The following is a 12961-nucleotide window of genomic DNA, read 5'->3' on the forward strand; positions in this document are numbered from 1 at the left end:
CGTACTGTCAACACACCTTCTCCATACACATCAGTCAATTTCTTTCTGGCTTGAACAGCATTTTTACCCTTTCTGTAGTAAAACAGTAAGATATGTCGAAAATGCTGCTTATCGCTCTCCATATTTAAAAGGGCACCAACCAAAAACTACTGCGTAGAATTAATTGGAATTTTTCACACACAAGCCTTGCTATATGAGCTCTCGAAGCATATAAAAATTATACGGCTTAAATGTGAAGTTGGGCGCAAAAGAATACAATTAAATCCTCTGTCGGGAAAAAACGAAATGACTTTCCAAACAACCCGATACTTTACTTTCTTTGTCTTTGTTCCGATGATTATAAAGTAAGTACCTATCGTATGATTTTTTGGGACGTCTTTCATCACAAACCGACGATTACTTAACTTTCCCTCCTCATTACGTGACGTAATAGTTGAATAAACCCTAAATGAATTTTCCATCGAATTCGTGCAACTCACAAACGCCATCAAATTCGACAACAGCGCTTTGCACAGCTAACAGCTACAGCTTCTTTATTTACCGGTTACGTGACTGAGTTTTGCTTTGAATTGTGGTTCGGTGGTGTAGTCACTCATGCGACCGTAATAAGTTGGTAAAAGAGTTTCTTAGTAAAAGTCGTGACGGTCGATAACAACAAGCGCAAGTATTGCATGTCATAGGATTTCAATTTTGCTACAATACATACCTCGTTAACTCCGATATTGATCCACTCTTTTGGAATGAGAAAAGGAAGTGGACCTGTGTGACTTGATGCTTATGCTATTTTTCTAACGGCAATGACATAAATGTTGCAATTATTAACTAAAAAGGTATACTGTTGGCCACAATTAAGTAAAAGCTGTAGCGTAAGAGATGTAAAAAGAATATTTGGGCATTCATTATTGTCAGTTACCTACTTATGTACTTATTAAGCAATGGTTAGCACTCCTACTAAAAATTTCCTGACCGACAAACATTAAACTTTAGTATTAATCCATGCGGTATTAAAAAGCAGCATCATATGTTTGTAAATATTCTCAATTTCTTCTCCTAATTTTGTGTAGGTATACGAAAAGAATCAAGGTCAATAAGAATATCATATTCAACCCTAATTTAATTAAAACATTTTACCCTTATTGGATTTGATTCTTTTCGTATGTTTGTAAATGTTTTATTAAAAATCCCATTGCCACGTGTAGAGAAACCACCATACACGAAGAAGCATCAGGGGTGTTCTAAAGAGGTTTAGAATTCTCTAGAATCTAATACGTCTTGAATAGAACTTTCCTAGAATATCCAGCCTCTATAACCTGCCGTGAAATCGGAAGGACAGATCTAATTATTTATATTATTTGTCTACTATTCATGGGTTCACAGAGTGTGATTTTGACTCTTTGTGTACAGACCCCTAAAAGATACGTAGGATCGTTTATTTTTATACGAAAGTGGATCTTAAATCGAGACTGAAAATTGAATTTGCTTCAGTGGGCCTAAAAGAGGAAGTTATTTGGAATGCAAAGTATAAAGTTTCCGAAAACTCGTTCTGCACCGCGCATCTGCTACCATACAATTTCCATATTTTTTATTGGTTAAAAAGAGCGTAAAAGGGTCGGCCGCTTTTTTGAATGTTCTTCAGACACTAGCCATACGAATTTAAAGAGCGGCCAACTAATTTTTAAATATTCTTAAGGCTTCTGGTGGTGCTCTGCAGATGAAACATATTAGATAAATAGTTTTAAGAATAATTTGAGATTAAGTGAACCTGTATATGCTGTAAATAATAAAAATGTCATATATAGGTACTACAAGGATGACAGATCATTGTATTAAGGAAAATAGGAAATGTCCGCAAATAAATATTTAAATTAAATTGATTCTGAGTTTTTAATGATCCTAAAGCGATTTTTCTTCTGTTTTTATAGCAGTTGTAAGCACTGCAAAAAATAAAGCAATCTAAGTTTTCGACCTCAAATAACTCGTGAAAATCCTAAGGTGACAGGTAGCTAAAACATAACGAATTGGCTAGCAAAATGTTGGTGATTGACATTTGTTTTAAATCGCCCGTTTAGTGGTTGACAGTTTGATAAGTGATGTGCTCATCACTTAAGGGCTTCCCTTCCACTTACGACAGCAACACATCTCTTTTGAACTGTTTCTTCTCATACCAAAACGAATTACTTTGTCACGGTTTAGCTTTTTGTATCTTTAAAGCACCGAACGTGTATTTCTTATTATTATACGCTGTGATATCCTGTTTTATTCAAAGGATAATACGCATACGTGAATCGGCCAAAAGGAAGCAGAAATACACGATATGTGTGATCAGTATTCCGAAATCTTTGAAAGGTAACATCTGGAGGCACTTTCGTGATAGCACCACAATGTAGGGGATGTAAAAAGGATGCACAAAAAGGACCCCACTTAACGAGTCGTCAGCGACTGAGAACAGTTGCCAGTTTGGCAGCCGCGTTATCTTATTGCCCGTCGTTATAGCAAGTGTTACGTGAAAAAACGCTCATACCTACCCGTGACCTTCACAACAGCTGGTACTTAGACAGTCAGTTGCACGTGTGACGATTAGTAGTATGGACATGTGGACGACAGAATGAGAATGCACTGACGGCATTACGCGAATACTCGTTATCATTATCGGAGCAATTGGGGATTTTGGTAAGGCCATGACCCCCATATTATGTGTATCACTGGGTGGTGCGAGATAACTCATTCTATTTCTTTTCATGTACCTCCTTCTCCCTTAATTGTTCGGTGTTTTTGGAAATAATAGATGATTCTAAAATTAGCCTATGCTTGTTCAAAGATAACTAATAAATTTTTGTCTAGTTTGATATGAAATGAATGATTTTTTTACTGGTTCCTTCGATGCCATAACATCTCCCTTGAAGGGTCTAGAAAAAATGCCGAAAAGAGAAATCGATAACGACGTAGTATGTATAAAAAAATTTGGTCAAAGGTATCAGTTATAAGGGAGGGAATAAGGGCAGTTATTTTTACTTAATTGGAAACTATTTACAATTCTGTGAACGAAAATGATTTCGAGAAGAGAGAGCAAAGGAGGTGTTTACGGTTTTGGAGACTTTTTAGGGGATGAAAATCTATACCTAAAGAATATATAAACGGCGAAAGAAGAGAACTGAAAAAGTAATAACTTGCAATCTGGATGAAACATAAATAAATCATTTTTTGTCGCGGAGTCAGAAATCGTTTCTTTTCTATATCTGCAGTTGCTTCTTGTTTTCTGAAAGAAATGGGAGATAAAGACTCAATTTATATAAAAATTATGCAAAGAAGGAACAGCTCAAAATCGGTGCGAATCGCTTGAGGAAGTCGACCAGACTGCTGTAAATCCGGGATTTACCGGAAAGTTTATTTTCCAAAGCAGATTTATACGATAAACAGAAAGGATGTTTTATAAAAAAAAACAAAATAACGGTGAACCTGAGGCAAATAAACTTGTTTAACATATATATAACGAAATTGTTGCTACTTTGAATACATCAGCTCTGTACTGATGGACAAGGTTAAATTTGCGATTTTATGAAAAACAAATGGAACATAAAATAACTAAATAAAAACTTCTAATAAGACTCCTCACATTTGCGAGAGATTTTTCATCGTCATCAAGAATTATTATTAGAATATTAAATTTTTTATANTATATAATTTTTTTATTCATGTAATTGATTAGTATGAAAAATAATCGCTGAATTCCAACTTCAATAAAAATCGCTGTTGTATTGGCATTAGGTATGTTTTCATGTAATAACATCATAGATTACGTGCAGCAGTTTTTGTTATGTATCAAGTGCTTCTCTGCCCATATAGCATCGAAGCAAAAAGGCCCTCTCATATTGTAGCTGAATAAAAAACTTGCTTATGAAGTCGTTCAATTAATTTTAATTCCGTTTTTCTGTACTACCCTTTCGTTTTTATTTTATTTTTTTAATGAGTAAAGAGCTGTTTAGTTTTTGTGCTCGTTAGATCATTTCTCCAAGCTTTCCGCGATAACTCGCATCCGGTTTAACGATGAAATCGTAAAGGGATGAACGACGTGAAGCGCAAAAACCCGATACACCCACCCACAGATAGTCAAACAAAAAAGCGTTCTCACACAAATAAACCCCATTTCGTATTTCCGACAAGAACGAGACGGTATCGTTACAAAAACCTTTAATTCCGAGACGTTCTTCAGGAGATTCAGAGATTGGTTTCTATTCTACTCCAAGTGCCTACAATTCGAGTCACTTCAATAGCGATGTACGACGATAAGGCTTAAGCCTATCTAGCAGCCAAAGATATACGGAAGAAGCAGTAGCACATCGAATTCTTTTCTATACCTACATATACAGTTACTATAAAATGGGAATCATTATTTATTTGTATTATCTACAATAAATATATTGAAAGCGCAAGTCTGCAAAGTTCGCCGTGGCCCTTATTAAATATTATGTCGTAGGATGTCACGCACAGACTAGTTTATGTCAGTGCTGTGTTACTTGAAAATGAAAATCTGTGACAAAAGTAATTCGTAATACGATATTAGTTCTTGTATATAATCAATTTTTTTACTTACATTTAAATGTTTTCTTGAGAAGTGGAATGCGCAAACACGACTGAGTACGATGAGTATAAAGACGCTCTGAGTTCATAACCTAACCTAACCTAACCGAACAAGTCGCTGGCGATGTTCAATACAGCGTTGAAACATAACAAGACAAGACGGAAAAATTGACCATTTTATCCACTACAATTGCATTGCTCAAATGTGCTGTTATTGGTACCATTTACTACTGAAAATCTCAACGAGATGTTTATTTATATTCGAAGACATATTAAAGGCTTTAACGCTTGTTTTCGACTCGCACTACTATTCATGATTGAACAAAACTTTTGCCAGGTACTGCATGAAAAAGTATGTTTAATGAACAAGAGTTGATAGTATAATGAGCTTTTTTCTCCCACCTACGATTTTGCCAGCGCGCATCCAAGGCATTGGAAGGGGCACGTCGCTAGAGAAAGTAAATGAAGTATACTTGTAGAGCATATTACCTTTATTTAATATATTGCAGGTTCCATTTGCGTTATTTGTATCTACGCTTTAGAAAAATAAACAGCAAATAAACGTATACAATCTGTATTAATCTTTGAATTCAAATAACAACAATTTTATTAATTAATACCGGCTATAAATTTACACAGAAAGTCTTTTGGCTTCGGGTCGTATGATTCTTTGAAACAAAGCGACATTACATGATGCTTACTGGTCCAAACGTTCACTATTTCTTTCAAGAAAATTTGCCCTTTTACGACGAGCATGTCGATAACTCGGATATCCGTCACATCTTTATGTTTCATAAAACATTCACGTAGTTTTACTCTGCACTGTTCACGGGATTTTGGAATGTCGTAGCGCATCACCAGATATGGCAGCGTCCTATACCAAGCTCGGTACAAATTGAGAACTCTGAAATGAGCTTCCTTTTTATTAATAGATAATAAAGGCCTAGCACGAACGATCTGGGACGTCATCGTACAGGTGGAAATGAGTATTTAACGCGGAACAGAAATATAACATAAATAAAAACAAAACATGTCAAAAGTCAATTTTTGCAAATATTTAATATACTTAACACAGGGTACTTGATAGTGTCACGCAGTGAAGTTTTAAGGAAACTCAAAAACCATTTTAGACTTTAAAATTAATTATATATTTCATAATTATAGCGTTGCAATTCTTTCAAAATTTATAAAACAGATACTGAGTTCATTTTCATTTTCGACAGTAAGCGAAAAGAATTATCTATGTACAAGCAGAAATTGACGCAAGTTTGATAGTTCTGGTTATTGTGAAAATTATGGAACTTCACGAAGTCATCGAAAAAGACAATGGAGGTTTCTGACCTAGTTAGTATCGCAAATTTCGTCAGTTTTTCGTTAAATCAGCTAAAGAAACTTCCAGAACCAGTGATTTACCAATGTTGAACTAATTAAAAAATAATATACTAGCCGAAGATGAATATATATATAATAAAAAGCAGCTGCATTCATCCCAACATAAAATAATCACGATTATGTTCTCAAAGAAGCAAATTCTATGTGTGTAACTGTTACAGTTGGAAATATAGCTTGGTCTATTGGTAATTTATGTTTGATAATTTTAATTTAAATAAGACTGGTGCTTCCACCTCGTCATTGGAAGCTTAACTAAAGTTAGCAAACATTTATTGTATGACCAGAAATTCAAGAAAAAGCACTCACGTTGAACATTGATCCCACATTCCAGCAACTAAACGCATATTTAGCAAAGGGGTTACAGAAAACTATAATAATTAAAAATATTACTGTTAGTTTATGGAATACTGATTATGATACGATTTTTTAGAAGATATGTTTTTGAATGATTCCGCACATCTATACATACAAATATTAGTTATTTTAAATTTACGGCTCCTCTCGGCCAAAGTCATAACAGACATTGCGTCCTAAGCGTNACTATGAATATTTTAGGAGTATCTAGAAGGCATAAAGCATAAATTCGAAAACGATTAATTATAATTACTTAATGTCAAAATTTGTGACTAAAAGTCATACCAGTAATATACCAAAATTATCACAATGACGTACGATGTTTCATCCATATATGAGCTTCTGGGAAAATCGGCTGTAATACACATTTATTCATTTCCAAATTTTGTGTTGGAAACGTTCCTGTGTCTGATCGTATGCCTCATGTATTTAGCCCTTCATTATGAAATTAATTTTGCAAACAATAGCAAGATAAACATTGTATCCAATTTAGCAGGTAAAATATAATCAATTAATTATTCTTATTACGCTAGAATAGGTACCTGTTTGTTGGCTGTCCGTTGTATTTTTCATGGTAGATCTTGTAGCGAGCACGAGTGTGTTTGTGTGCGATCGAGCACACGTGTGTGTGAACGGCTTATCGATTCGCCGACTAGCCGCGGGTGCCTTTCTTCATGTGCGGCGTATTTGTAAATGTGTGTGTCGTACCTGCGTTCTGGGAAAGCAGTTAAACAGTTCAAAGAAAAAAGAAACTATCCGGATGTTTCGAGCAGGCTCCCGAAAGTAAACAAAAGAGTATTTAAAGGAAGAGACGATCGCCGAGAAGAGGTGAAATAAATCGACCGTTGCAGAGATGAATCCAGAAATAAATTGACGGTGATAGCAGTGAAATAAATAGCGCAGTGAATAGTGATCTATCAACAGTAGTGTAAATAAATAGAATAACTCATAAATAGTTTTTGTCGTTATCAGTATTAGAAGTTAATTTTGTTAAACCCACGAACATTACAATATTATGTTATATAGAAATCAGTTCCTCAATATTTTACAATTAATACTGCTTCATCCCTAAACTTATGAGTAGATTTTCGATTAACAAACTAGCAGTTAATAACAATAATGTTTACGTTTTTTAGAAAGTTACAGTCAAGACAGTTTATCGACAATGTTCACTCAGTACCGTTACAGGAACTCGCATAGGAAAAAGGGCTCGGCAGATTGGTCGCTCAACGCCAACCGGATGATGGGTGATTATGCAGGCGCCATTAAAACAATCCCCGAAGAAAGGATGAGATATATAGATAATCTGATCACACTCACCCCCACGGAATTCGTACAGGTTGATAAGGAAAGGAGATTGAGGGATCGTGAGTTGAGCGGTTGTTTGAAATCGCTGACGTCGCTCTGCGAAAGTGTTATAATGAAAAAGGAATCGAGAGATACAATCAGGAAACAAATCGAAATGGCTAAACAACATGCAGAATACGTTAAAAATTCTACAAAGAATATGCATTTGGATACCGCATATATGACCAAATCGTTTTTCGATTTAATGGAACAGTTGGTTACGAGGAGCAATTTGGACAATCCCGTCCCATTTAAAGGGGATTTTACAGGTCATTTTAAATTTAAAACAAATACCTTCTCATAATAAACAGTAGTTACCTAGGATTAGCCAAAAATTGTTTACGATGATATCGTGTATATAATGTTTACAGCACCTCAATTTGTCTGTTTTTGGGGACGGGACATCTTCAGGTCTCTTCCGATGTATACAGAAGGGTTTCTGTTTCAGATAATCTATTTACATCGGAGGAGCCCTGAGAATGACCGTCTGACGAGGACAAAATGTCGATGACACAAATTTGATAATGGTTGAAGTCTTTGATAAAAACAATTCGGTTTTTACGACCAACTTCAGGTGCCAACACAGCCAAGAACTTTATGCTCTCGCTATGTTCCTTGAGCATGCTAATTCTACAATAACGGGGTGCAAACCAAGAATTTTGAAAACTTGGTATGAATTATAAAATAATAATATAAGCTATGAATTAAATTACGTAACTTCGTCATCAAGTCAAAAGAAAATTGAATTATGAAAGTGGGAAAACTTTTTATTATTCTAACCATGATAATGTTTCGCCTTCCTCAGATGAAATAGACGATTTATTTAAAATATTCTGTTTTGAATTTACAATTTATTTAATGTGTCTTAAACTCAGTTATTAACATCGATTGTCTTTTCGTTGTATTCACTAACCACTCCTTACCCGAGATAAAAATGTTCAGTCCCTCAGTCTTGGAAAGCGAGACTCGAGTCCCCGTCTCTCATCGAGTCTCTCTGGGTCGCTGAGAGAGACTGTCGAGAGACTGTCAAAAAAACTGTTTAGCGTCTCTGAGCGAGAGACACGAGTCGCTCATAGAGAGATCTTCATTTCGTATCCAGTCTCTGAACGAGAGACTCGAATCTCTCAACAANGAAACAGTAAGCGAAAAGAATTATCTATGTACAAGCGGAAACTGACGCAATTGACGATAGTTGTGGTTATTGTGAAAATTATGAAACTTATCAAAAAAGACAAAAAGGGTTTCTGACCTAGTTGGTATCGCAAATTTCGTCAGTTTTTCGTTAAATCAGCTAAACCAAAGAAACTTCTAGAACCAGTGAACAACCCATGTTGAACTATGTATAATATTAATAATTAACAAAAAACCCAAAATAACAAAATACCTCGAGACAATATCATAAACAAATGGTCTCTCTTTAGAATCAATTGTATTTATGATATGGTGTAATTTGTTTAGCATTATTTGTATTGTTTTGGTGAAATGACATAAAAAGCATTTTGTTTTATGAACAATTTCCAAAAGATATTTTTCGTAAGGTATACTTTCAGTTGATGTAGTTAACGAACACTGTGTTACTATGAATATTTTAGGAGTATCTAGAAGGCATAAAGCATAAATTCGAAAACGATTAATTATAATTACTTAATGTCAAAATTTGTGACTAAAAGTCATACCAGTAATATACCAAAATTATCACAATGACGTACGATGTTTCATCCATATATGAGCTTCTGGGAAAATCGGCTGTAATACACATTTATTCATTTCCAAATTTTGTGTTGGAAACGTTCCTGTGTCTGATCGTATGCCTCATGTATTTAGCCCTTCATTATGAAATTAATTTTGCAAACAATAGCAAGATAAACATTGTATCCAATTTAGCAGGTAAAATATAATCAATTAATTATTCTTATTACGCTAGAATAGGTACCTGTTTGTTGGCTGTCCGTTGTATTTTTCATGGTAGATCTTGTAGCGAGCACGAGTGTGTTTGTGTGCGATCGAGCACACGTGTGTGTGAACGGCTTATCGATTCGCCGACTAGCCGCGGGTGCCTTTCTTCATGTGCGGCGTATTTGTAAATGTGTGTGTCGTACCTGCGTTCTGGGAAAGCAGTTAAACAGTTCAAAGAAAAAAGAAACTATCCGGATGTTTCGAGCAGGCTCCCGAAAGTAAACAAAAGAGTATTTAAAGGAAGAGACGATCGCCGAGAAGAGGTGAAATAAATCGACCGTTGCAGAGATGAATCCAGAAATAAATTGACGGTGATAGCAGTGAAATAAATAGCGCAGTGAATAGTGATCTATCAACAGTAGTGTAAATAAATAGAATAACTCATAAATAGTTTTTGTCGTTATCAGTATTAGAAGTTAATTTTGTTAAACCCACGAACATTACAATATTATGTTATATAGAAATCAGTTCCTCAATATTTTACAATTAATACTGCTTCATCCCTAAACTTATGAGTAGATTTTCGATTAACAAACTAGCAGTTAATAACAATAATGTTTATGTTTTTTAGAAAGTTACAGTCAGGACAGTTTATCGACAATGTTCACTCAGTACCGTTACAGGAACTCGCATAGGAAAAAGGGCTCGGCAGATTGGTCGCTCAACGCCAACCGGATGATGGGTGATTATGCAGGCGCCATTAAAACAATCCCCGAAGAAAGGATGAGATATATAGATAATCTGATCACACTCACCCCCACGGAATTCGTACAGGTTGATAAGGAAAGGAGATTGAGGGATCGTGAGTTGAGCGGTTGTCTGAAATCGCTGACGTCGCTCTGCGAAAGTGTTATAATGAAAAAGGAATCGAGAGATACAATCAGGAAACAAATCGAAATGGCTAAACAACATGCAGAATACGTTAAAAATTCTACAAAGAATATGCATTTGGATACCGCATATATGACCAAATCGTTTTTCGATTTAATGGAACAGTTGGTTACGAGGAGCAATTTGGACAATCCCGTCCCATTTAAAGGGGATTTTACAGGTCATTTTAAATTTAAGACAAATACCTTCTCATAGTAAACAGTAGTTACCTAGGATTAGCCAAAAATTGTTTACGATGATATCGTGTATATAATGTTTACACCACCTCAATTTGTCTGTTGTTGGGGACGGGACATCTTCAGGTCTCTTCCGATGTATACAGAAGGGTTTCTGTTTCAGATAATCTATTTACATCGGAGGAGCCCTGAGAATGACCGTCTGACGAGGACAAAATGTCGATGACACAAATTTGATAATGGTTGAAGTCTTTGATAAAAACAATTCGGTTTTTACGACCAACTTCAGGTGCCAACACAGCCAAGAACTTTATGTTCTCGCTATGTTCCTTGAGCATGCTAATTCTACAATAACGGGGTGCAAACCAAGAATTTTGAAAACTTGGTATGAATTATAAAATAATAATATAAGCTATGAATTAAATTACGTAACTTCGTCATCAAGTCAAAAGAAAATTGAATTATGAAAGTGGGAAAACTTTTTATTATTCTAACCATGATAATGTTTCGCCTTCCTCAGATGAAATAGACGATTTATTTAAAATATTCTGTTTTGAATTTACAATTTATTTAATGTGTCTTAAACTCAGTTATTAACATCGATTGCCTTTTCGTTGTATTCACTAACCACTCCTTACCCGAGATAAAAATGTTCAGTCCCTCAGTCTTGGAAAGCGAGACTCGTGTCCCCGTCTCTCATCGAGTCTCTCTGGGGTCGCTGAGAGAGACTGTCGAGAGACTGTCAAAAAAACTGTTTAGCATCTCTGAACGAGAGACTCGAGTCGCTCATAGAGAGAGCCTCATTTCGTATCCACTCTCTGAACCGGAGACTCGGATCTCTGAATTAACAATTGTTCGAGTGTCTCATACAGAGACTGTGAGAGATCCATAAAAACACCTAGGCAGTAACTCAGGGACTCTGAGAGATGCTTTCAGAGACGCTGAGAGACTGGAGAGACTGAAAATTTTTGTCTAGGATGATCCAGCTATACTTATAAGGGCGAAACGTAAATATAAATTGACATGATTAAAACTTTTTTATCGTTTTACAATCCATTTTACTGATAAAAAATGTAAAGAAAGAAGAAAACTGGTATTTTGAGTTTATATTAATCTTCTTAAATTAACTAAAACGAAGTAATCCCGAAGATTTCTTTTATTCCGACTTTGAGTTGCCTGCAAGGAATCGTTTAATCGTAAGTCATGGTTACTTACCGTAAGCCGCTGTTTAAATTACTCTTGAATTTTTAATATTCGCTTAGCAACTTCAGAAGTTGTTTCTAAGAAAGCGCACAATGAATGCACGTCAATTTCCACTGATGCCTTAAATAATTATAATATTTTCCTTCAAATCTCGTTGGACTTCCTTAATTATAATAAGGAGGATCTCCGTTCTAGTTTAGCGAATAAATAAATAATCACGAAATGTTCAAAACACTCTATTATAAATTTAGCAGGTTTAGCTTTAGACGCGGGAAAATTGGACCCATTAGGATCGGATTCCGTGGGAGCGTTAAGAAGAACGTCAACTGACACAAGCATTAAGTCCGAAGATTTAGTAACGGATGAATTGCCGCAGGACACAATCGATGACGAGGACTTTAGCACCGCAGTCAAGAAACTCCCCCTTTCCGAAGAATATGGAGATTATATTATTAATCACGAAAATTAATCATTTTTGTTCTTTGTTCACATATATACTTATAACAAATGAGTTTTAAATTATCTTTTGACAAAGTGATCGACAATTTGGTTTAATATTGCTTTCAATAACTTTGGACAATATTTGACTTTTTGTAGTACTGTGTAAGTGGGTGGTGAAACTATTGCTAAAATTTATTGTAATCGTGAATGTATAATTTTATTTTAAGTAATTGTTCGTAAATTGGTGTAGTTAAAAATGTAATTTTCATCAGAGGTGTTTCAATAAATCTCTTCTTTGAAGGTGTGATTTAGAAAAATTAGTAACTCCTGTTTTCATTCGCTCCTTAAAGTCTAATTTACACGTGTCCGTGATATAACCGGACTGTATCCGTGAAAAAAATTGGCTCATTACCGTTGAATTATAGGTACCAAAAGACGGTAGTTGTAAGTTGTATATTTATTAAGTAAAAAGTTAAATAAAACGTTCGACTGTACAAACAAAACCGAAAAGCCGAACAAAATGCGATTGTGTGTCAGTATAACGGTTAGGTAGTAAAGTTCTACGCCTCTGGGGCTTATCTTGAACTTTGTAGTGACGCTCGTGAAGTTTTTTTATTAAAATA

At 35.2% G+C, this 12961-nt stretch overlaps 2 protein-coding genes across 3 annotated transcripts; both read left to right on the forward strand.

Moving 5' to 3' along the window:
• The first annotated feature begins 7483 nt into the window (after positions 1-7483).
• LOC112906172 lies at positions 7484-8157 on the forward strand. The gene is made up of 2 exons (XM_025979926.1): positions 7484-7940; positions 8120-8157. Exons 1-2 carry the CDS (start codon positions 7490-7492, stop codon positions 8146-8148), a joined length of 480 nt encoding a protein of 159 aa, XP_025835711.1. The 5' UTR covers positions 7484-7489; the 3' UTR covers positions 8149-8157.
• Positions 8158-9174: 1017 nt separating this feature from the next.
• LOC108735510 lies at positions 9175-12638 on the forward strand. 2 transcript variants are annotated; one of them, XM_018467495.1, is made up of 4 exons: positions 9175-9209; positions 9264-9558; positions 10199-10678; positions 12149-12638. In XM_018467495.1, the coding sequence occupies exons 2-4, from the start codon at positions 9372-9374 to the stop codon at positions 12364-12366; spliced, it is 885 nt and encodes a 294-aa protein (XP_018322997.1). In that variant the 5' UTR covers positions 9175-9209; positions 9264-9371; the 3' UTR covers positions 12367-12638. The 2 variants fall into 2 exon arrangements, with proteins under 2 accessions (XP_018322997.1, XP_018322998.1); XM_018467496.1 differs by having other exon boundaries at positions 9177-9209; positions 12152-12638.
• The last annotated feature ends 323 nt before the right edge of the window (positions 12639-12961 follow it).

The sequence above is a fragment of the Agrilus planipennis genome, unplaced genomic scaffold (genome assembly GCF_000699045.2).
Source record: "Agrilus planipennis isolate EAB-ADULT unplaced genomic scaffold, Apla_2.0 scaffold91, whole genome shotgun sequence".
NCBI classification, from domain to species: domain Eukaryota; kingdom Metazoa; phylum Arthropoda; class Insecta; order Coleoptera; family Buprestidae; genus Agrilus; species Agrilus planipennis.